Here is a 24,106-nt window from a genome sequence, read left to right as displayed (position 1 = left end):
AAGTGTTACTCTTCTAAATATCGTTAGTTGTGGTAAGACGATCAATACCAGCTGATGGTGTGCAAATGGTCACTTTAGGACGTAGGACCAGCGAAGGAACAGTAACACTTTGGACAAGTTGCGACGTTAGTCAGTATTCTGATTTAGTAGGCTATGTCAAACGTTCGTTAGCAATAGGGCTATCAATACAAGTAACGCTAACGTTAGCAGTTAGCTAATATCTTCTCAGTAGCAGCAGTATGGAGATAGTAAGCTTAAAGCTAGTAATGGCTAGTAGCAGAAGTATACCCGTGACAGGAATGGTGGTCTATTAGTATAATCATAAACGGTTTAGAGAATATTTGGTATAATTAGTACGTTAGTAGTAGCCGGATAAAATGTACACAATCTATTCGCTCCTTGTTTCCTCCTCTATGGTTTCTCGCAATTATCTATATCCGTTCCAATGCGCATGCGCGTCCGGCGGTTCGCGGTTGCGCCAACTGGCAGAGGATGTTGCTAGCAGCCAGTGAAGATGTCTTTTTCACAACAATAACATCAACCAAATTTGCATCTCCGCATACCTGATTTAAGGATTATACATTCCGAACGCTATTGGAAACCGTGCATTGGACCGCGCCACGACGAATTTCCTTCTGTATTTTTTGGCTACATCTTCTGTTGACAATGGGAGCGCAGGGTTTTGCAGATTTACAAGGCTCCTTTTTGCAGGAGCAGAAGCAAGAATCATGGCTGGCCAGCTAGGCCGCAGATGGATTTTGTAGCTAACAGCAACAATCTATTGATATAAAATACTGTATATAGGCTTGGCGCAGCTCATAAACAGTGGTGCTAAGAAGCCAGTGTCTCACTTGCAAGATTATCGTTGATTCTTGTTGTCTTTTTGGAGCCCACAACACAAGCTAGTGAGCTCGCTAGCTTCACAACCTTGACTGGTTAACGTCTTGCCTTCGTAGTTAGCTCCTTTAGCCAGCTAACTATAGATAGCATCGCTTGGCTAGCCACCCGCTGGTCAAAACATTTGGAAAAATATATTTTCTACGGGATATACTGTGTTGTGTGCTCGGTAGGCATTTGTATTGCAAATTCCTTTTGCAGCGTCTGCATCTGGATGAATGTGGGACAAAATGGAGACCCCGACGATTGTGTACGATTTGGATACCTCTGGGGGCTTAATGGAGGTGAGGTTGCTCTGCTCGAAGGCCTTTATTAAGTGAAATATTCCCTTATGCTAATGCATTAATGTCTTTTTCTTATAATTAGTTGCCATTATCATCAGACCACCATTGCTAGCTGTCCAGCATTTCTCGGTTAGCTAACGTAATAGTTTGGGTTGATAATGGAGGCCACAAGTAAACGTTACCGCTCTCCCCAAATGGCACAACGGGCACAAACCTGCATATTAGGCAACTCTTTAGATAAACAATCAGCCGGGCTGCCGTTATTTCATACTAAAGAGTTGAACAACTTTTACAGCAAATCCAAACACTGCTGGCGCCCCCGAAGTCCGAGGACGTAGAGAAGAGGAGTCGGAAGTTGGTGAGAGACGTCCGGAGGAGCGGCAGGGCCACCAACCACGACACCTGTGATAGTTGCCGGGAGGGGGGCGACTTGCTGTGCTGTGACCACTGTCCTGCAGCCTTCCACCTCCAATGCTGGTAAGTTACAGAGGCAGAACGCAAAGGGACACGTTATGCATGCATGCTAAGTGTGAAACAGACAAGGGACTGCAATTCTGAGTCTGCTTTAGCTGCATGCATAAGTTAACGTTAGCAGGATGAAGAATGCTAACTTCAAAAGGGGTTATTCTTCTGATGAAGTTACGTTTTGCTCTTCTTGGTGTTGCAGAGGCATGACCATGTGACATTTCACTGGAAATATGTTAATTAAATCCTGCCCCTGAAGACATTTTACCCGTCGTTATTGTTAAGTTATTTCAGTGACATTTCAACTAAACCCGTCTATGGTTCCCCCCCATATATTCACACTGTAACGCCACTCCATGCAACAGAACCGAGGAGGGCGGTAGCGAGCCTTGTGTAGCCCTTTGTAAAGTTGGATTTTAATTTACTGTGTGGCCCGGGGCTTCAAGCTTATATTGTGTTAACTACATCTATGTCGGTGTCGAGTGACTTAAAGTAGCCAACCGTTATATTTCGTTGCTCTTTGGAGAACGTGTGCCGTTAGATATGTGGTGCCTCGTCCGGTGTGGTTGATTGTATATTATAGTAGGGCCTCTGTTAATTTTTTTTGCAGTCGTTATTGTCAATGAAAATGCATGTTAATACGACGTGCAGTGGCTTAAAGAAAGAGGTGTAGTCATGTCTGTGAAAATGGCTAGAATTAACTTGCAGTCGGTCCTCCCCTCCTGTCGCGGCTGCAGCCAGTAGAGCCGCTGCTGCTAAAAATGGAGTCGAGACTGCTTCTGTTTACAATATGGCGACCTCCCTGCTCTTTTTTTTCTATGCCACCGCCATCTTACCAACCTTTTAAAATTCAGCTAAGAGGAAAATGGTTCATAAATTCCACGGACGAAATGTTATGTGATTTTCAAAGATGAAGTAGCGCCATGGCAGTGTTTGTTGTGGACATGTTAAAGGTCGTCCCATTTTAGCATTTCGCCGGTCCCGCTTTGTAATGCTCCCCGTTAAACATCTGCTTGCATGATTATTTTAACTTTGGTATTTGGAACAGTTGAATGACTGACTGTCACTTTGAAACGGCCAAGCAGAAACGTTTATCCATATATGGTCAAACATGTGAATGGCTTCATCCTCACAATTTGTAATTATCTCATAACCCTGCATATTGGGAAGATACATGTTGCTTTAATGTGTGTGTGTGTGTGTGTGTGTGTTATCTTAAAGTTAGTATTACAGAGGGTAACTTTAGATACATTTTGCTTATGATTGTGAGATTTTAGGCTATTGATTATAGTCCTGGCATCAGATGTATCCCGCCTGTCATTTTTAATTTGAACTATGGTGAAAATGTTTATTTAAATGGAAACTGTATAATTATTGTTAAAGTTGATTAGAATATTTGGAATCTTCACACATCGATATTAACAAATCATGTTCCAACTGTTGTAATACCATTTGTAAATTGAGATAATTTTGCACATAATTGACATGCATTTTTCTCTGATGTAATGACATTTTCAGTCTAGTCTAGATGTAACACTAGAATGTTGGATAACTAGGTGGGGAATATGGTTGTAACCAATAAGAAAATAAATGTATTTTTTTCACAATTACAAGATAGATGTTGTATTCAAAATCCTGGTAAATAATCCATGCAACATCATCATGAAGCATAATATCAAATCTGCATAGATGGATGTTGAATGATAATGTTAATTAATTTCCCTGCATTATGAACCAAGTCACTGAACATGTTTCTTACCACAGCAACCCACCTTTAAGTGAAGAAATGCTACCCCCAGGGGAATGGATGTGTCACCGCTGCAATGTTCGAAAAAAGGTGGGTAGCAGGCCTTCTCTATCACACGCCCAATCCTTCGCAATGCTACTATCATGCCACTGGCAAAATGTAAAGAAAGGTATTTGCATGTATGCTATTCGGACTGATAAATCTGTCTTTTGGTCTTTGTTTGCTGGCATTAGAAGCGAGAGCAGAAGTCAGAACAGACCAACGGTCTACCGGAGAAGTCCTCGTCTAAGTGCTCTGTGTCCCCGGCCATGGAGCTGGAGCTCAATGCCGGCCCACTGCGGCTCGACGGCCTGCCTCCAGGGGCCGGAGCAGCAGGGCCCGGTCTACGAGTGGCTCAGGTACGCCTCTTGGACCGCAGGACCAGCAGCAGGCCTAGCAGCCGGCCCGGAACACCCACCTCCAACACTTCGTCCACCCCAACTCCCTCAGAGGAGCAGAACGACGGGGAGGAGGAGGCAGCAGAGCCCGAGGATGAAGTTCAGGGCTCAGAGCTTGAGGGTGCTATGCTCTCCACTCCGGCTCCACGCCTCCTCAAGAGGCCCTTTCAGCTGCTAATAGCAGCTGCTATGGAGAGAAACCCTACGCAGTTCCAGCTACCCAGTGAGCTTACCTGCACCACTGCACTACCAGGTCAGTCAGTCATAATGAGTTCCCAAACATTAACTGTGAAATTGTACTGTATTCATTTCAACGAGTATTCAAATGTTAAAAAGTGAAGAAGAAAAAAAACACCCTAAAATATTTGATGAAAAATTTTGATCTCACCATCTATGTTGTTTTTTTGGTCTGTTTCTATATACCTCAATGAATTACAAACCCAGTGTTAGATGACATCTGGAGCATTATGAAGCCCAGACATTCCAGCCCATCTATAATTGAGTTTAATATTTTAAAAATGATTCTGGTATCTCAAATATCATGGTAAATATTCAGTTTTGTTGACGGCCTACAGATGAAATTTGGTTTCTCTCGACTTCTGGCACATTGGGCAGCGTAACGATATCTTGGTTGGATTGTTTCATAAATGTTCCTACCTTATTTGGATTTCTAGGCAGCAGTAAACGGAGGAGAAAAGAGGAGCTACTAGGAAAGCCATTCAGGAGGCCTCAGCATGAGCTGGATCCCAATGGTCTGGTCCCTCTACCAGTCAAAGTCTGCTTTTCATGCAACAGGTTAGTGCCAGATTACAGTATGTACAGAGATGTGCACACAGACCTGACATGTTTCATATCTCGTACTGATGTTCTTGTATTTTTTCTCACAGGAGTTGCAGGTTGGCTCCACTGATCCAGTGTGACTATTGTCCTCTTCTGTTCCACATGGACTGTCTGGACCCTCCGCTCACAGCTCTACCTGCTGGCAAATGGATGTGTCCAAACCATGTCGAACACTTAGTGGTAAGAGAAGTGGTCTTGGCTCAGAGCTTAACCAACTTCTGTTGTTGTTGTTGTTGTTGTTGTATTAGCCAAGGTGGTGCAACAGAATGATTAGTTTCCCATTTCAAATGTTTGTCTGATGTCCAGCTGAATCAGAGAAGCCTGAGCCTGTCCAGCCGCTGTCAGCTCTTCGACCATTTCCAGGACAGGATGTCCCAGCACGCCGTCAAGTTGGACTTCCTGCGTAGAGTCCATCGGCAGAACACACCCAACTGGCGCAAAACCCACCAGCACAATAGGAAGACCATCAAGGTAGACTGGCTGCCTCAGTGTGGGGGTTAGGCTTGTAATGGATATCCCAAATAGTTGTTGTGTGGTCAGCTCTGAATTGCTAAGAGAAGTTAACGATGCACAGATGGTGATGGGGGAAGTTGATGTATGCAATAACTGAGAATTCTTGTCTTTTACAATTGATTCTTGTGCAGATGTGTTTTGGGTTCTTCTTGCTAAATGCTAACCGAACACGGAGGCATTTCTGAACATAACACTGCAGAAAAAAAATCTTTAAATTAATTCTATCATAGCATCTGAAATGAAATTTGAGCAGGAATGTATTCATTTGTTCTTCTACCTTTCTGTACGACAGGTTATCCAAATAAAATCAAAATGTGAGATACCCTGTTCATTCAGAGACGACACAATTGATTAGGAAGATTTATGGCAGGGCAATTTTTATCAATCACTGTTTGGATTCAGGTGCCAGATGCCATCAAGTCCCAGTACCAGAATCCTCCCCCCATGCTGCTTCCTGCAGAGGTGCGCCAGTTGGAGTTGGTCTGTAGCGGCGTGCCTGACCGTCAGCCCTCAAAGCACCTCACCACAGAGACTGAGCAGCAGGAGGTAGGCAGACAACAACATGACTAGGGTTGGGTACCGAACCCTGTACTTTTACCGGTACCGACGGAATCACGTCAGTATTACCGATTATTGGTTCACGTAAAATCAAACGGTGCCCAATTTCGGTCCCTGACAACATTATGAACTTGACTTAGGATTTGTATTTGTTTATTATTTATTTACTGTAAACAAAAGAAAAATGTGAATCTGTCATTATTGCACAATTCCTCCAAGTACCTAACTAAACAACTAAAAATCCCTATCCTTACCAGAGTCAATATAGTGTGCAGTAACTTCTAAATCATTTTGATTACTCACTGACGTCCAGTGATCACCGGTTAATGAGACAGCGTTTGCAGCACCTTGCAGCAGGGTTGCTTTCTCCGTGTCATACAGGCTGTGTATGTGTAAAACTACTGTCCCCCTTGACGGCAATGAGACGGGTCAGAACATGTCAACCGTAGTACGTCTTGAGACCCGAGTCTTCTACGATGCTGACAGGTCTGCAGTTAGTTGCCACCCATTTCGCAAGAGCTGTAGTAATTTTTTGGGATTTGGTTTCATCCACAGGTCGGCAAGTAGCACTCTCCAAAATAGTGCTTTGCCTGAGCCCACTAACCTGAGTCACGTTAATTAGCTCGTAGGTGGTAGCTCAAGCTGACGTGCTTCGGTGATATTTTAATTCGGCTTTACGCAATGTGCATATAGCTTTCGACTTGTCTACGAGCCGTCCGGGAGTTTTGGAAAATTAAGCGCCATTCAGAATTGTGTTGCTGCTGTCTTTCTCCATCATGCCTACAGCCTACAGCAATTGGAAGTATCGCAGCTTGATGATAAGTAAAGGTGCAGCAAAGGGTCAAAATAGTAGTCTGTTAGGCACGGCGCGAAGTCGAGTGAAGTGTAAAATTAATAAATTAAAAAACAATATGTTAATGGTTTTGGCAAGTGTGTTCACCTGGTCATAAATACATAATTAATGTGGATTGTGAGCTGGTATGTGGATGATGTCAATGCAGGGAGAGGCATTCATCGCTTATTGTTTTCTGCAAGAACAGTCATTTGAAGAAATTGTGATATTTAACAGGGATATGGCGTGAAGGTGATATTTGCCTTCATTATGGAGTCTGTGGGTTCAAACAGCAGTGAAGAAAAATCATATTGATTCCATCCTGTGACCTACATTTCTCCATTAGATAGTACAGTGTTCTAAAAGAAATTGATGTTTGCTTCTTGTGTTGTAAAGCATTGTTCTGCTGTGTTGAACAGTGGCTTCAGGATGTCATCGCCCTCCAGTGCAGCATCATGCGACACCTATCCATCAAGCAGAAGGCTTCATCCACAGCATCCACCCTGTCATCAGTAACATCGTCAGCAGAGTGGGTTTCTGAGCAGAAAGCCAGTCCTAAATCATGTGTCACATCAGAGGACATGAAAACTCAGGCTTCTTTAGGAAGGACTTCTTCCCCCGACCCCTGCTCTAAACCCTGCAGTACACCGGATGACCCCCAGGGGCCCCTTCTTTCAAGGGGCACCCTTGCCGTGCTGGGTGTTTGTAAGTGCAGCACAACACCATGTCAGAACTGTAGGAAACCCAACGGCCCTCTGGCACCAGAGTGTCAGCCTCCCAAAGCCAACGGACCTGTAGACTGTAACAATGCCTCGGACTCCTGCAGGCAGGCAGAGCTGCAGCACAGACTGAAGCCCAGCACAACACCCCCAGACGCCGCTCCTTCCTCTGCGCTGGTGAACCACATAGGAGCAGAAACGGTTAAAAAGGAGCCTGAGAGCACTACAGAGGCCTGTGCTCAGAAAATCTGCCCCACTGCCCTGACGATATGGTCCCACAGCAGCCAGCAGAACCACAGGAGCCACACAGAGCTCCAGGAGGAGTGTGTGAGCAGCAATGAAAAACCCAACTACTCCATCACCAGCAGTGCTCGCTCAGACACACCATCTAAAGGCAACCAGGAGCACGATCCAACCAAGCTGGGGTCATTACCCACTCCAGGTACACATTCTTGATCCAATAAACTGCTCACCGCTGATTGGCTTCCCAGGTTCATTTGAGGTTCTGTAGAGATTGCAAAAATAACTGTTAACAATATAGCAGCCTTTAACACAACTAATTAGGTATTAATTTATTACTCTCACATAGCCAGACCTTCCTCCACAGCACTGCGGAGGAAGGTCTGGGTAGTCCACACAACATTCTGGGATGGGAGAAAAACGTGCTCTGGTTTATTGGCACTTCTTTAAACCAATCACAATTGTCTTGGGCGGCGCTAAGCGCCAGACAGAGTCACGGTGCCGCTGCAAAATGGCCTCAGGAAGGAATTTGTTTTGGTGGAACATGTGCACGAAGGGAGGCGAGCTCTGGCTGTCGTGAGAGAATTTTACTCAAGAAAAGAAAAGTATAATTTCATTGTCGGTTCTAGCTCGGAGGATGATTCCTGAATCGACCGGATTTTAGAATGCCAACACAAAGAAAGCGGAAGGTAAGGGACATCCGGCCGAAAATGAGGGACATCCGGCTGAACCTCGGACGGCACCGGAACAATCCCGTAAATGAAACGTTGTCGATATAGACTATTCATTTATTGATAAATGTATTTTATTTTCATTATTTAGTCTGCAAAATTTAAAAACACTGAAAATGACATTACATTACAAGTTACCTCTTTGGAATTATTTGATCATGTTGAAAGTTTTGCATGATTGCATTTCAGTGTGGGAAGAGATCAAACCATCGCCAGAAGCTAAAGTTGCACAAATTCAAGTGTGCTTCAGTAGGAAACATATTGACACTAGGCCTACAGTGGCTACTCCACCTGTGTCTCCCAAATAGGGCTGAGCAATATGAAGAAGGGAAGAGAAAATCACATATCACCATGTTCCTTATGAAATATATCGATATTGTGACAATATTGTAGGGTTGACAATTGGTGCTTTCACACAATATTTTCACAATTAGATTTTAGATAAATAATCATCAATCAAGTGGCTAATGCAAATAATAGAACAGCTAAGAACAGTCTGGTAAGTTCAGAAATGTCACCTCTTTACTGTAATGCAGCCTTTTAAAACCAGAAAAATAAATCATATAGCTATTTGTTTGCCATTTAATATTTGAGATGGTTGGCAGAGGTAAATTATCTTTTGTCTGGTAACAGTCATTTTATTTGTCGCTAAATTCTCCCGAGAGTCACTATCTAGAAAAGTTACAGTAACTGTCGGTGTAAGAAGTTAGTCTGGTGCCATGCTTCAACTGCCTAGTTAAAATGTGGAAAGCAAATGCATAGATGGGGCAAATTTAAAAACACATCAGACAACACTCTATTATTATTATTATTATTATTATTATTATTAATGTTCTCAGGATGTTGTTGTAGCAGTACTTTGGTCATAGTTTGTCAGATTTATATTGTTTGTCAGTTTATATGTTGTATCTACCTGAACAACAATAATGGGCCAGGCTTAGGTTGTCCAAATGACTTCATGATTGTAAAAAACATTGTCTTTTAAATGGCAAAGACATGTTGCGCTACTGAAGGTGGATTCCATACCAAACCTCTGTACTTTCTGAAAAACTGCTGCAGTGAGACTTGACACGTTGAAGGGTGTTAAATCAAGTCTGTGGTCATTTTTGCAGCTTGTTAAAGCAGTTGCATACAGAGCCGATAATCGGCCGTTGGACAGTCTGGCGAGGTCGGTGACTCGAGTCTGTTCGGTGTGTTCCGTGCCGTCGTCCGTTGGAGGAGCTTTCTGCCTTCATTTTCGCCGACCTGACATGCTCAGTCGGGTCAGGGCAGTCTCACCCGGAAATGGCAAGCGGGATGAGCGTGACTAAGCCTATCAAAATCTGACAAATCTTTTAAACTGACCTTTGTCGATATGAAATGAAGACAGATTCAGCAACTGCATGGCCTATTTCTCTCTTAAAATGTTTACAGAAACATGTTTCGATGAACTATTTTAGTACAGTATGATATATCTGAATGAGTCACCAGTAATGGCCATTCAAAAAATCCAAAATCCAGAAGCAGCAGCCAGATCCAGAGCCATGTGTTCGTCCAATTGGCTGCCGGTCTTCATTTTTTGGGCGACAATACAGATTAGCGCCGCCTGCTGTTATGGAGACGTATTACGTCTCGTCGCTTTGGTATGTTCCGAGGCACTTTTTTGACCCAACTCGGGGAGACTGATCAGTCCAACTGCCTTTTCTGCCAACGGTCGGCCATCTGGTTGGTGTGTAACTGCCTTTAGTGTTTACAATTTACAATATACAATACTTGCATAATAGCACATGCCACACTTTATAGCAGCCCATAGCCCAACAGCTCCCTCCTGTGGTTTCAAGTGTCACAGCAAAACAGTGTGATATGACAAACAAATGAACAAGAAAAAGTGATGGAGCTGAATGTGCTGAAGTTAAAATTAGATTTGGGACGGGATTTTTTTTGTACACAAAAACACATTAAAATAGCTAAATATATAATTTAAAATGGACTGTTCAACATAAAATAATGAATAGATAAAGTTCCCATCCACTCAAATGTACATGAGCAATCCTCCAGATGAGTTCCGTTCTTTGACCGCACGCTGTCCCGGCATGTTTCTCTACAGACATAAAGGCTGGTCCTGGACTGATGGGCTCACTGCTGCCAAGCACTCTCTCCTCCATCGCTAACCTGGCAAGCTGCATGAAAGATGGAAAGGATGAGGAAAGAGGTAAGTGTGCTCACCCAACAGTGACATCTGACAATACTGAATCATTGTGGTATTGTATAAATGTCATGTCTGTGATCGAAAGCAAAGTATATCTTCTGTGTGTGTGTTTGTAGGGATTGAGCTGGACAAACTGGATGCAGAGATGATCAAGCTCCTGGCCTGGCAGAGGATCCAGCAGATCTTCCCCCCAAAAGTGGCCAGCCCACCGCCTCCCCCAGCCACCAGCGTTGCCCCCAAAACCCCATCACCCTGCCCTGATAGTAAGACACTAACTTACCTCTGACCCTGCTCTTCAATTAAAACTTAAACACAAACTAATTTCTTGTTTATTAGAGTAAGTATTTGTATATAATATGTAGTATTTAATCACATTATTGTCCATAGTTATAACACTTTTTCTTTTTCTTTTTTTTTTCTGCTCAAAATGTAACTTAAAGAGATATTTGTCAAGTATTTAACACTAATATCAACATGGGATTTGACAAATATGCTCGCTTTATACAAGAGAATGTGTATTTATTATTGGAAAATTAATTAACACCACAAAACAATGACAAATTTCTGATAATTATCTTTTTTCTAACCTGGAAACTCTGTTTAAGTCCAACATTTCTGGTAGAGATAATTCCCTTTTACAGTGTATGCAGCCGCCTCTCTGTCTGTAGTCACCGCTCTGTCTGTCTCACTCAATGTCCCGCCCACAGCACATCTGATTGGTTACACGTCTATCAACACCACTGAAGGCTGCTGTGCCTCAGACTCAGCTGCTCCGGTGAGCGAGCGCAGCTGTTTGTTGAACTTAAGGCAGCAGATATTACTGAAGTTGCCGTAAACATCGCAATCCTTTACGCTGAAGTTGCAAAAACACTAGGGATGCACCGTATATTGGCAACCATATCAGTATCACTCGATGTTAGTCATCTCTTCAAACATCGGCATCGGTCCGATGAGCAAAACTGGATCGTTGTGAACAATGTGTGTGTGTTTGGCTACGCAGAGTTTGTGAAGCAGCATAGTATTTAGACGAAGCAATATCTGTGGTTTGGACATTTTGCACGGTGCGAATTGCAGTATGCAATACTTGCAAGGTTTTAATAATCAGAGGAGGATGCCGTGTCAAATCCTTAAACACCACCGATTTGATCACTCATATGAAGAACTGCCATCCAGAAGTTCACAAACAATATCAGGAGCAAAATACTGGCAAGCAGTCTAAACGGGAGCAGTGGCAGCAGGTGTGCGGTAGAGAGATGGAGAGTGAACATTAATAACGTTAGCAGTCCGGAGTGTGTACAGTTTATCTGTCGGTGAATAAATGCTACAACTCCTCAAGACCCACGCCAAGTACCATGTCTCACTCGCTACCTGCAGGTTAAAGAAAGTGAGGACTTAGCAATCGCAGAGCTAGCGACAACTTCAGCACAGGCTCACTAACTTAAGATGGGCTCGCTTTAAGGTGGACCAGCTATTCTCATATGATGTGATTTCTCCCTCGCCAACCCTGGGAAAAACAGGATATTTTGTTTTATGATCCTTAGTTATTGATTTATGACTTTTTCCACAGATGTGAGTTAAACTGGACTTTCATTAAGTTATACACTTGTTGCAAGTTATAAAAGTAGTTCAAAACTAACACTGTTAGTTACATTTTTCATGATGACCCTGTTACTTGGTGAAACGCAACAATACTAGGGGTGGCACGGTTAGCAAAACCCACGGTTCAGTTCGTATCATGGTTTTAGGGTCACGGTTTTCGGTTCTGTACTGTTCTTGTTATTTTATTCTTTTAATCTTTCACACTCCAGAAATATACTTCAGCATATGATATTTAGCTTAATTATCCACAATGTAGGATACAGTGTTAAAAAATAGTTATATCATGTAATCATGCACAAACTGAATTTGACTTGACTTTAAGCACATATTTGGGACCATCTCTGAGGAAAGCTAGGTGAGCTTTTGATACAGCAAGAGGGAAGACATTGATGATTTCAACATGCTTTTCATTTATTTGGCAAAAAAAGAGAACGTGTATTGCTATCTACAGAAACTTATGTGCCTTTTTAGTACACGAAGATATCACGAAATATTACAGAATATCAGTTGAAATAACTTGCATTTATCAAACCGCCAACTTCAGTGTAGCTCTTACAAAAATGGTATCCTTTAAAAGAAAAAGAGAGGAACTCTTAAAGCTCCGTCTTTTGAATAAGTCAGAATACGTTAAACATAAAAGTTGCGATTTTCTTTTGTGTAGTTCTTTAAAAATAAAAAGGAAACTTGTTTTGGGGAGAATAAAATTACTCTAGACTGAGTTTTCCTAGTAACCTTACCAAAAAGGCTCAGGATGCTGCAAATGTTGGTATAATATGAAAATGGCTGGTGGATTTAAGACAGAAAATTATAATTTATGAATGAATCAAATATGAACATGTCTGTCAGTGGCTTGTTGAACTTTACATCTTTACATACAATTTCTAGGGCTGTCAGCGTTAATGCGATTAAGGGCCGACACGATTACTTTTTTTTAATCGCATGCCGGCATTTATTAATTTATTTTACACTTCACTCGGCTTTGCGTCGTGCCTAACGGGCTACTATTTTGACCCTTTGCAGCACCGTTACTTATCATCAAGCTGCCACTTCCTCGTAACACATCCTGCTGCTGCAGGCTGCAGGCATGATGGAGAAAGACAGCAGCAATGAAATCCTGAATGGCGCTTTTAATTTTCCAAAATTCCCAGACGGCTCGTAGACAAGTTGAAAGCCATGTGCACATTGTGTAAAGCCGAATTTAAAATATCACCGAAGCACGTCAAGCTTGAGCTACCACCTACGAGCTAAGCATAGTAGTACAGTTAACGTGATGCTACCCGCTAGCATGCTACCCACTCAGGCAAAGCACTATTTTGGAGAGTGCTACTTGCCGACCTGTAGATGAAACCAAATCCCCAAAAAATTACTACAGCTCTTGCGAAACGGGTGGCAACTAACTGCAGACCTGTCAGCATCGTAGAGGACTCGGGTCTTAAAGACGTACTAGAGTTGACCTCTCTCGTTGCCGTCGAGGGGGACAGTAGTTTTCACGGATACGCAGCCTCTACGACATGGAGAAAGCAGCCCAACTGGAACAGCTGCAAAGTGCTGCAAACACTGTCTCATTAACCAGTGATCACTGGACGTCAGTGAGTAATCAACATTATTTAGGAGTTACTAAACACTATATTGACTCTAGTAAGGATAGGGATTTTTAGTTTTTTAGTTAGGTACTTAGGAATTGTGCAATAATGACAGATTCACATTTTTCTTTTGTTTACAGTAAATAAATAATTACAAATCTTAAAATCAAGTTCATAAAGTAACTTTCTTTGCATTCATTTGATTCCCAATCAAAATACACTGGTAGGAATGGCTTTCCATTGTTAATATGTACTTAAAAACAGTTCTGAAATGCAAAATAATAGAATTTTAATCATGTGATAAATGAATGAAATGAATTAACTATAGAAATTCAGCGATTAATCGCGATTAAAAAAACATATCGTTTGACAGCCCTATTAATTTCCTATCCTGGGCTGGGACACATTCATACGGTTTGATAAAGTACTTATTGGACTTTAACTTATCATTGCACTTACTCAATTTAGGTCATCGTGTACGTCTCATCTCCGTTTTTCCCTGCATCCACCGTGTGTGATTGTGTGTGATTGTGTGTGTGTGTGTGTGTGTGTGCGTGTCAGTCACGGGGGGAACTGAGCTAGCCTCGCCCGCTGCAGAGAGCTGACAGGATTGAAACAGCAGCCGCTGAGAGTGAAAAAATGCAGCGTACATTGATGTTAAAATGTATACAGGTTGGCAGGACGGTCTAAACTGTTTTGCACGGTCTTTCGCTGTACGTTTTGTTGGTAACTTGTCCACGCCTCTTCTTTCACGCAAAAGGGAAACGCACTGTCTGAGGTCACATACGGGCTACTTTGTGCATGCGTCGAACCGTGCAACGACAACTATCGGAATCTATGATTTATTGGCTTTTCCAAATGTTTTGCAAATACAGAAAGACATTACTTTTTCAAATTCACAGTGATTATCGTAGAAACTTGTTCATACAGATCATATCAACACTTAATATTGGTAATTGGTATCAGCCAACATTTTCACATCAGCATATCCCTAAAAAAAACACCCAGTGTTTCCGTTGGTAATGGGGGGAAAAAATCACCAAGGCAAACTGTAGTTGCTGGATGTTCAGAGTACGAGAGCTGCCAATAGAGGAAGAGGGAGTGAGACGTCACCGTTACGCCAGCGAGAGATTACCCTTTATAAATGCAGCACAGTGAGGATACAGACATTTCATGCACCAGACTTATTAACATGGACCTGGCGATGCACATTCAAACCTCTGTTGGACCTGTTCAGAGACTCCAGTCTGCAGTGTAGTTAATACACTTTTGAAATCATATCAGACCCTCATCATATCAGAACCTGTGTTATTGCGTCAAAGAAATGAGTGCCATTAAAAATGATTTGCCTTAACTTTGACAGCCCTCGTTTTAATTTCATGTCTAATTTAATTTAGTTTTTTTCTGCAATTATTTCCGATGTTTACTACCTGAACCTCTTCCTACCAGGTCAGAAGAAGGTGCAGGCCCGAGCTGTCTTCTACCCTCTGACAGGAAAAGGAGGAGCTGTCAGCATGTGCTATAGGACGTTGTACATAGGATCGGGTAAGACATCGCACTGACTTACAAAACATTAACCCAACTGCATTTTGTGCACAATGGGCCGTTATGTGCTTCTGCAGAGTGACCTTGTCAATGATTTCACTGATATGTGTTTTTAACCCCTGGTGCTGCTATGTTGAGTATGAAACCTTCAAATACTTCATAACAGAATTAACAGAAATGTGTCTGTAGCAACAAATATAACCGTCAAATACTAAAAACTGCCCTCAAATGCTTTTGCTCAGTTTTGTGCTTTTCTTAACTTGCTCTTTGAATCATAATTTTGCCAATTTAAAACTATTTTATTGAAACGTTAAAAGTTATTTTAAAACTTCTTGTATTTAGATCAGATGTTCCTGACATTTTTGGCTTGTGAGTTGTGACCCTTTTTAAGAGGAGTGTGTACTTGTGACTATGGTTGGGTATCGTTTGGGTGTTTTTCGATACCAGTGTAAAACTACAGTATACTTTTAAAACAGTGCCTACACGGTGCCTGAACCGACACTTAAAAAGAACAGAACACAAAACGACCATTGGCGATGTTAAAGAACGGCTTGTTTATTGCTAAAGCCATATGGTCAAAAAGTAATAACTTATTTTACTAGTCAATTGCTGTTTAAACAACAAAAAAAAGAACCACTAGATGGCAGAAGGGTACGCTTGACTTTCTCAAGGTGCACTTGAAAATGAGTTCACAAGATGCAAGTCAATGCTACATTAGGTCCCATCAGTGTTGTTTGCCCTACGACTCCAGCAGTGTCCACGGTGTCTCAAAAGTCAGCTACTCTGTGTCTATAGCTGCAGACTGTTGGGCAAGATAAAACTCCAAACCCTAGTATTTTACAATAAAAATAGAAAAGTCTACAACATTGTTTCAGCAGAAGTGTGTATTTCCTGTCCTGGCAGTGATCTGTGAACCCTCAGTTAGAGCTTGTGACCTCCCCCATAGTTGGAAACGTGGTTGATACATTTAACAACTTTAGCTACTTTTTGTTGAATGAAAGAGAGGTGGTGTTTTTTTGTTTTTGTTTTTTTTAGAAACGCGTTTGTATTTCTCTAAGTAAGGTATCCCAATAAGTATTATTTTGGTATGTACCAAAACGTGGGTACTGTATTGGCAATAATATCAGACAATATCCAACCCTGGTGTTGATCTTGCATTTTGGTGACCGTTGATACGTTCTATTCATCTTTTAATTTTTAAGACCTGGTCATATGACAAAAGACATGTTAAAGCAACACTAGAGAACTTTTCCCGCTTCGGTCCCCCTACAGGGTGGAAGCGGAATTGTCCATTCCATTACATTGTCCAGTTCATTCGAACTACAGATCCGCTACCCGATCTGGCAAACTTACATAATGGAATGGACAATTCCACCTCCAACCTGTAGGGGGATAGAAGTGGGAAAAGTTCCCTAGTGTTGCTTTAAGTGTCCTCTTTTCTCAGTGAAAAATGTTTTTTTTTTTTTTTTTTTTAAATGACGTTTAAACTGGCAGCAATGATTTCTGTAGAGGTGTAGCATTGCATAGAAAGCCTTACGTTTGTTTCAGATGATCATTATTGAGTTTTTTTTTTTTTTTTTATAAAACTGAAACTCACTACCTTTTTAATGTTTTTGTAAAGGTGCTGACATGGACGTGTGCCTTACAAACTATGGTCATTGCAACTACATATCGGGGAAACACGCCTGTATTTTCTATGACGAGGTATGGACTTTTAAACTGCTATACTCCTTAAATGTAGAAATATGTTATTGTACTGTACCATAACTCTCCACCTCTACTACTGGAGTTACTGTTGTTGTTGTTGGACATGGGGTAAATGGTTTTTGTGTGTGTGTGTGTGTGTGTGTGTGTGTGTGTGTGTGTGTGTGTGTCCCCTTTTCAGAATACCAAGCATTATGAGCTGCTCAACTACAGCGAGCATGGCACCACCGTGGACAACGTCCTCTACTCGTGTGACTTCTCAGAGAAGGCCTCGCCATCTCCACCCAGCGGGCTGGTTGCCAAAGTCCAAGGCATCATACGTTAGTAGTGTACCTTATTCTTACATAGGGGTGGGGGAAAACATCGATACAGCATAGTATCGCAATATTTTCCGTGGCAATACTGTATTGATACACAGACGCCAAGTATTGATCTATTATTATATATGTCAGTTTGTCTGCTTGACAATCCCATTTTGCAGCAATAAAATTGGAGTGAGATGAACAAACAGAGAAATTTATCTTTTTAGATAAAACAGATGTTGACAACGTTTCCTTTTGGGGACGTCATTTGAAATTGGGAAATATTTGAAGTTGGAAAAAAGGTGATAAATTGCAATATATCGCAGAAAATCGCAATAATATGGTATTGTGACATAAGTATCTTGATGATATTGTATCATGAGGCCTCTGGTGATTCCCATCCTTATTCTTAAACCCCTACATTTTTAAAGTTCTCTCCAGTATTCATAGTCTGTGCCGTTTGAATTAGAGATGCACCGATTGACTGGCCGGTGACCGGAATTGGCCGATTTTCACGTCATCAGCCATGACCGGCGACCTGCCAGTCAGTCTGACATATGCTGATTTTATGCCGGTCAAATGCACTCGGGTGCCGCATGATTTACATCACGCAACAGCAACCCCACACGTGCACATGCAGGGTTTCCGCTGTATGCATGTAGCAGCGGCGCACTGCCGCTCCATCAGCTGTTTATGAAATGTCATACAGTCGTAATTATACACGGCTCGAACAGTCAGCCTCTCGCTCTCTCTCGCTCTCTCTCGCTCTCTCTCTCTCTCTCTCGCTCTCCTCTGAGGCTGAAAAACTGGAACATGAAAACCACACTACGCAGGTCCCGTAAAATATGACAACTACAGTTTATCAGAAAATAGCGTTGGGCACACTGACTTTGATGAATTTACTGTTTATCAGACCCCAGATGAGACAAGAAGCTAACGTTAGCAAACGCTATGTGGTCCCACTGCCTCTGACGTCCCGCTGGCCGCTGTCTGTTTAAAAAAAAAAAAAAAAAAAAAGAGACGCTGTATTCCTCCGACACGCTGTATTAATGTTACTGTTTACGCTTTCCAGGTTAGTGGGGGTGCATACCGCTCAAAACCAACATTAAAAACGTAGTAATCTTTAAAGAGTTTAGTTTTGTTGTTAAACAGTGTGTAAAATGAGCGGTGACGTTAAATCATCTGTTTCAGGTAACGGCACTCTAGGGTACCGTCTATTTGCTGGATTGTTCCGAGGTAACTGTCGGTAGCTAACGTTAGCAGATAAGCCCGTTGACAGCAACGGTAGTGTTCACATTTATGCACAATGACACATAAAGCAAACGTGCTTAAAAAGGAGCTACACGCTGTTTTCAGGTAACGTTACTATTGATGTTCAAACAGGCCTCTGTGTGTGTTTTGAGAAATATCTTTATACTGCATTAAGGCTATATTTATTTTATTTTTATTTGTTATTTATATATTATTTTATTGCCATTACCTGTTTTCATACATACAGAAGTTTAGTTTGCTAAATATATCAAATTTTTTTAGTTGGATATTGGATGTGAAAAGAAGGAAATGGTTCTTCCATAACATTGCACTTTAGATGTGTGAATTTCCCACACCAGGAGTAATTTATATAGTTGTATTTTATACAATCAATTATCTATTTAAAAAATTTTCTATGCAAAATGTAACATTTTCTATTAAAGAAAAGATAAATATTTGTGTGTGCTGTAAAGTGGTTAGAAAAAATGAAATCGGAATCGGCTAAAATCGGTATCGGCTGGCCTAACTTAAAGAAAATCAGAAATCAGAATTGGCCTAGAAAGTTGTAATCGGTGCATCTCTAGTTTGAATGGTTATCAGTGGCATGACTAAAATGTAGGAGACAGCATTAATATCAAGTGTGGACCACACAATGTAAATTTCATTTAAGTCAGATGATGTTTGTGACATAAGGCTGACTTCCTGTTGCCGGCAGGTGGCTTGAGTCAATATTGCCATGTAGATGTCTTCAGGCCTGGACTGTTATCTAGCGTGAAGTTTAGGGTAGATTGTACATTCAAGTTACAAACCACTTTTTGTTCTATGGAGTAACATGGAAATGCAACGCTTTATTACTATCTGCAGTGGAAAACAAAATCGAAAAAGTACCTGGTATCAAAAGCATGCCAAGTTGTTAAATGCAGTGGAAATTTATACTAGAGCTGTCAATCTTCCTCTATAATACCATTCAAATTTTAATTATTTTTTTTCAATATTCAAATATGTAATGCGTAAATGCAGCCTGTGATTAATACAGTATGTACTACTCTGCTTATGCATTGTCAATGCCACTATAAGCATGTGGTTGTTGTTGCACGTTCTGTCCACTAGAGGGACTTCTAACATCAGCCTGGCCTTGAAGGGGATCTACGTCACGGCGCATTGCACTCAACTTTGTTTTTGCAGCAGTGTGAGAGTGTCACCTAAATAGCCTTTTTGTGTCTCCGTTTTGTTCCCCGCTCCATTGTGTTTTGTCTGATCGCCGCTGCCTGACGTCTGGTCAGTTACGTCATTAGCCACCGAGGTGTGACGTTTGTTTGCGTTTGTCCAAAAGTTGATTCTGTTTCAACCTTTCGCTCCAGTTTTTTTCCGGCATACACTGCGATCCCCACTGCTGCAGCAGCTAAACCCATTACCCACATTCAGATGAATGGGAGGACTGGCATTTTCGCCGCAACGCCTGATTTGCTGTTTCCTCCTTCCTTTCTAAACTGTAGTAATAATGTGTACATGTCACAGCTGGTGTGGGCGCCTGTTTGCAAATGTCTCCCTGTGTTCTCGGTGCAGGTCGCAGTAAGAAGCGTGAGAATGACGAGGGTCCCAGCTCTGTGGTGGGTTTGTTGCCGGCTGGTGGAGTGATGAGCAGCCAGCCTCAAGGCGGCTCTGAGCTGTCGTGCAGCTGTAAGGCGAGCAGCTCCAGCCTGATAGGAGGCAGCGGGGCGGGTTGGGAGGGCACCGCCTTGCTCCACCACGGCAGCTACATCAAACTGGGTTGCCTCCAGTTTGTCTTCAGCATCACAGAATTTGCCAGTAAGCAGCCCAAAGAGGAGCCAACCACAACGCCTGCCGCCAGTTGCGCCGGCAGCAGCAGTGCAGCCAGCACCACTACCAGCACCGCCCCCACCACCCTCACACCACCACCACCCAACACTGCCACAGTGAGCAGCCCCTCCAGCCAGGATGAGACTGACACGGAGACTGTACCTGCCCACCAAGTGCCCGTACTGCGCCCCAACTCTATTCCATAACCTGCACAGGAAGTCCCGCCCTCCCTCCTTTGTTTTGCACCTTCCAAGTCACAATGAAGGGAAAGCTGCACAGCTGGTTGGTCAACAGGGAAAAGTTTATTTTTTAATGGTTTATATCTTTGCATGAACTTGAAGTATTTTTGACAATCTCTTCTGTTTTTGAATGACTGACCAGTAACCCTCTGTTCACTTCAGACCGGACGTTGAGCGAACTTATTTACCTATGCTCAATTTTTCTTTTGCCAGTATATTGGTCATGTATGGTGTAACAATGTTTTGTCAGCCCATTTAGCACAAACCTTTTATTTTGTAGTATTGAATTCCATACATTCTAATTTCTTTTGCTGCTTTTGCACCATAGGTAGCTATATATGTATGAAAACATACATGCTTATACACTATAATATGTATATATAATGTAAATATATATAATTCAGTGCTTCTCAATTGGAGAAACATTGGATTTCATGTAGATTTACCATTTTTTGGTTTTTAACTGTACAGTTCATGGAATTTGTGATACTGTGTAGAGTACCAGAAGTTTTGTGATAAAACTTGTTCTTAGTCAGTACTTTCCGCTGTAGTCCATCTGTAAATACTGTATTGTTTTAGCACTCATTTTAACATCTTGTGCTGCTCTGTATATAAGCACTCTTTGTCTGTACCTGCTTGTCTGTTCAAACCTGTAAATACAGAAAGATTTTCTAAGAACAAACTCAATGGATTTGTGGCCTCTGTTATTTTTCGGCCTATTGTGGGTCCACTTTGGACTTTGATTTTCCACATTCTGTGGGAGTTAGTCGAGAAGAAATAAAAAAAAATATATATATATATATTTATAAATATATATTATAAATATATTTAAAATTGACTATATGGTGCTTTCACAAAATATTGACAATGAGATTTTTGATAAATCAGTATCGTGGATATTCCTTATATTTATTTTTTATTTAAGGTCTAAAAATGTTAAAACTGTCTTGAATTGACCCTTCGCTAAGGCACGCCCAAAAACCGCCACAGGCCAATCGTGGCTTAGCAACCGTAACTAGGCGCGGGAGGTCTGTCAAGCTTTCTAGCGAGGGAAACACCAAACGCCAAAGCGTTGTGCAAATCCAATACCCGGTGGTGGAATTTTTCCCTACCCGAAACCTAAAACCCAAGGGGAGAAAGGCCGGGCGTGGATCAAGCAGTGTGGGAGGCACCATTCACAACTAGCTAAATGTCGACAGTATTAACAAAAACACATACGTTTGCTCCAAGGCAAGAACACGCTAATGTTAGCTAGCACAGCATTGCTTGGAAATAATGACGGTTCTTTGTTCATAATGCATGTATTTGAACGTAAAATAAAGACATTTCCGGCGCAAAACGAACCTAGGGGTTAAATAACAGATGTGTACCCACTCTGTCGCTCTCTGGGACATGTTTTCAAGCTAGCGCGGACCGCTGATTATACAACGCTAGTAATCGGGGCACAGGGAAAGTAAAAACAAATCGCTATTTTTACCACTAAAAAGGCTCAAAATATCACCAAACTTCAACGGTAGCATAATGAGGGTCCCTAAATGTTAACCGAAGCATTGAGAACTTTGTAAGTGTACAGACAGTTTATTAAAAAGATAGATTATAAAGAAAGTTGCGTTCTCGTATACAGGCAGTCGCCGTCTTGGGAGCTACTGTCTTTCTGCCCCGAATACTAGCATTGTAAGCTAATCAGCGGTCTGCGCTAGCTTGTTCCAAGCTCCAAACACATTTGATTAGCATGAAAACATGTCCCAGAGAACGATCAAGTGGGTACACATCTGTTATTAACCCATCCTTAAAATGATTAAAGGCAAGACGGAGGCTCACTGACATACTTTAAAATATATTTCAGCATTTGTTAATCGCTAAAAATATAAGCAGGAGAATGTTATCATTGCAAAGTGTTCAAGCTAATGTCTTGTGTTTATTCCACAAGATTTATGGATAAGCTGTTTGATAATTATGATAATTATTAGATTATTTTCAAATGTCACATACCCTGCTGTGCATGAACATAGCTGTTCCTCAATTTGTGTGTTTCCCATTTGAATGGTTAGCGTATGAGGCGGCTCACATTATTGAATGACCTATAGTATATTATATTATAATATATTATAATTATTGAATGACCTATAGTATATTATATTATAATATATTATAATAAATTATTCTCTCATCGGTTGCATATGATGTTGTGGATATATCCCTCGAATGCATACTGCAGTCCCTTTTGTCTTGCTCTCTCAGATATTTCACCTGTTCGCCAAAAATTACTAATTATCTCCTTGGGTATGTCTGATACTGGTGCATGCATACTGTAATGGACGTGCCAGGCATGAAAGCTTGACAGGCGTAGCAACAGTAACTAATCAATTGTAGAAGAGAGGCATTCAATTTGATCTGGGGCAGAATGAATAAGTGTGTCTATTTTTGTCAGTTTTAATGTTTTTTTTGTTTGTTTTTACCAGTATTTTATATCCTACAACAATGACCATTTCTGCAATGTCCAATACCATATAATGAGTAAAGAGGCTTAGGTGCAGTTATTAACTGGGTTTCAAAGCAGCTTTTTTATTCACACTATATTGTAAAATACCCCTTTTTCAGATGTACTTTTAAATCCCTGGGCCATCTGTGGCCGCTCGAGCTCCCTCCACCTCTGCACAGCCAAGGGATGCTGCATCAGGGTTACCATTTTATTGCCTTTTGTTCAGAAGTATTTTTATTTTAAAATAAAGAAGCTGTAAAACATAAAGCTGTACACTATTTTTCTTTAAGTGATTGAAAATACCAGGGGCAGGGCCAAAAATCACAGTATACTCACTACAAAAAACTAGACTACACCACTTGGCATACCAGCTGCAATACCAGGCGCAACAGCTGAAATCTTGCCTAGGGCACCAAATTGGTTAGGGCCAGGTCTGCTGTAATTACATGCAGGGACGTGCACAGACATTTGGAGGGGCTATTGCTCTAATCTGGAATTTCTGAATAAGTTCTATAATGTACCTTTAAATTAAGAATACTATTGGCTGCAGCATCTATCTTTTTTCTTATTGCGCTTTTACTGACATGGCCCTTTTATAGGAACACTAACCACAATCATGTAGCCATATGATTTGTTGAGTGATGCTCGCATGCTCTCCCGCACTCTCTGGTCTGGAGCCTTGTGCTAGGCCTCATCTTGAATAGAATTATTAGAATCTGAATAAAGTATACTGTACTTTTCACTGCTAAAAAACTAAAAAAACTGCCAGTTGACCTCAATGATTCTGGTTGAGATAACTAATGTTATGATTTGGCACCATAAATAATATATATATATATATATATATATCACCCACACAGCCGGGAAGGGGACTTCTTTGGCGGGCACAAGACCGCTGACTCACCGCGACCGCGATACTCACTGCTGTTTAAACAGCCGACACAGGCATGCGCGTGCCGATCTCTCGGTCACGCTCTACCATGGGCTGTGATGACCGGGCACTCGCTCCTCACAGCGCGGGAAGGCTTAGTGCTCTCTGTTGCTAAAGCAACAAACAACACACGGCTATACGCCTCAATTCGCCAGCCTTCCCCCGGCTCTTACCACCGTGGTAAAAGCTATCATGCTA

The 24,106-nt window shown here is 41.6% G+C and overlaps 1 protein-coding gene across 1 annotated transcript; it reads left to right on the top strand.

The window, feature by feature from the left end:
* The first annotated feature begins 450 nt into the window (after positions 1 to 450).
* Positions 451 to 21,182, top strand: phf12b (PHD finger protein 12b). Its single transcript, XM_078245830.1, has 15 exons — positions 451 to 1,181; positions 1,477 to 1,658; positions 3,411 to 3,483; positions 3,627 to 4,083; positions 4,505 to 4,625; positions 4,718 to 4,850; positions 4,977 to 5,141; positions 5,586 to 5,729; positions 6,993 to 7,734; positions 10,350 to 10,454; positions 10,568 to 10,714; positions 15,083 to 15,178; positions 16,800 to 16,882; positions 17,064 to 17,202; positions 20,002 to 21,182. Exons 1-15 carry the CDS (start codon positions 1,116 to 1,118, stop codon positions 20,460 to 20,462), a joined length of 3,114 nt encoding a protein of 1,037 aa, XP_078101956.1. The 5' UTR covers positions 451 to 1,115; the 3' UTR covers positions 20,463 to 21,182.
* Positions 21,183 to 24,106: the final 2,924 nt, after the last annotated feature.

Source organism: Sander vitreus, chromosome 3 (assembly GCF_031162955.1).
Source record: "Sander vitreus isolate 19-12246 chromosome 3, sanVit1, whole genome shotgun sequence".
Lineage (NCBI taxonomy): Eukaryota > Metazoa > Chordata > Actinopteri > Perciformes > Percidae > Sander > Sander vitreus.
The sequence above is the reverse complement of the archived record's forward strand: the minus strand, read 5'-3'. Positions and strand labels throughout refer to the sequence as shown.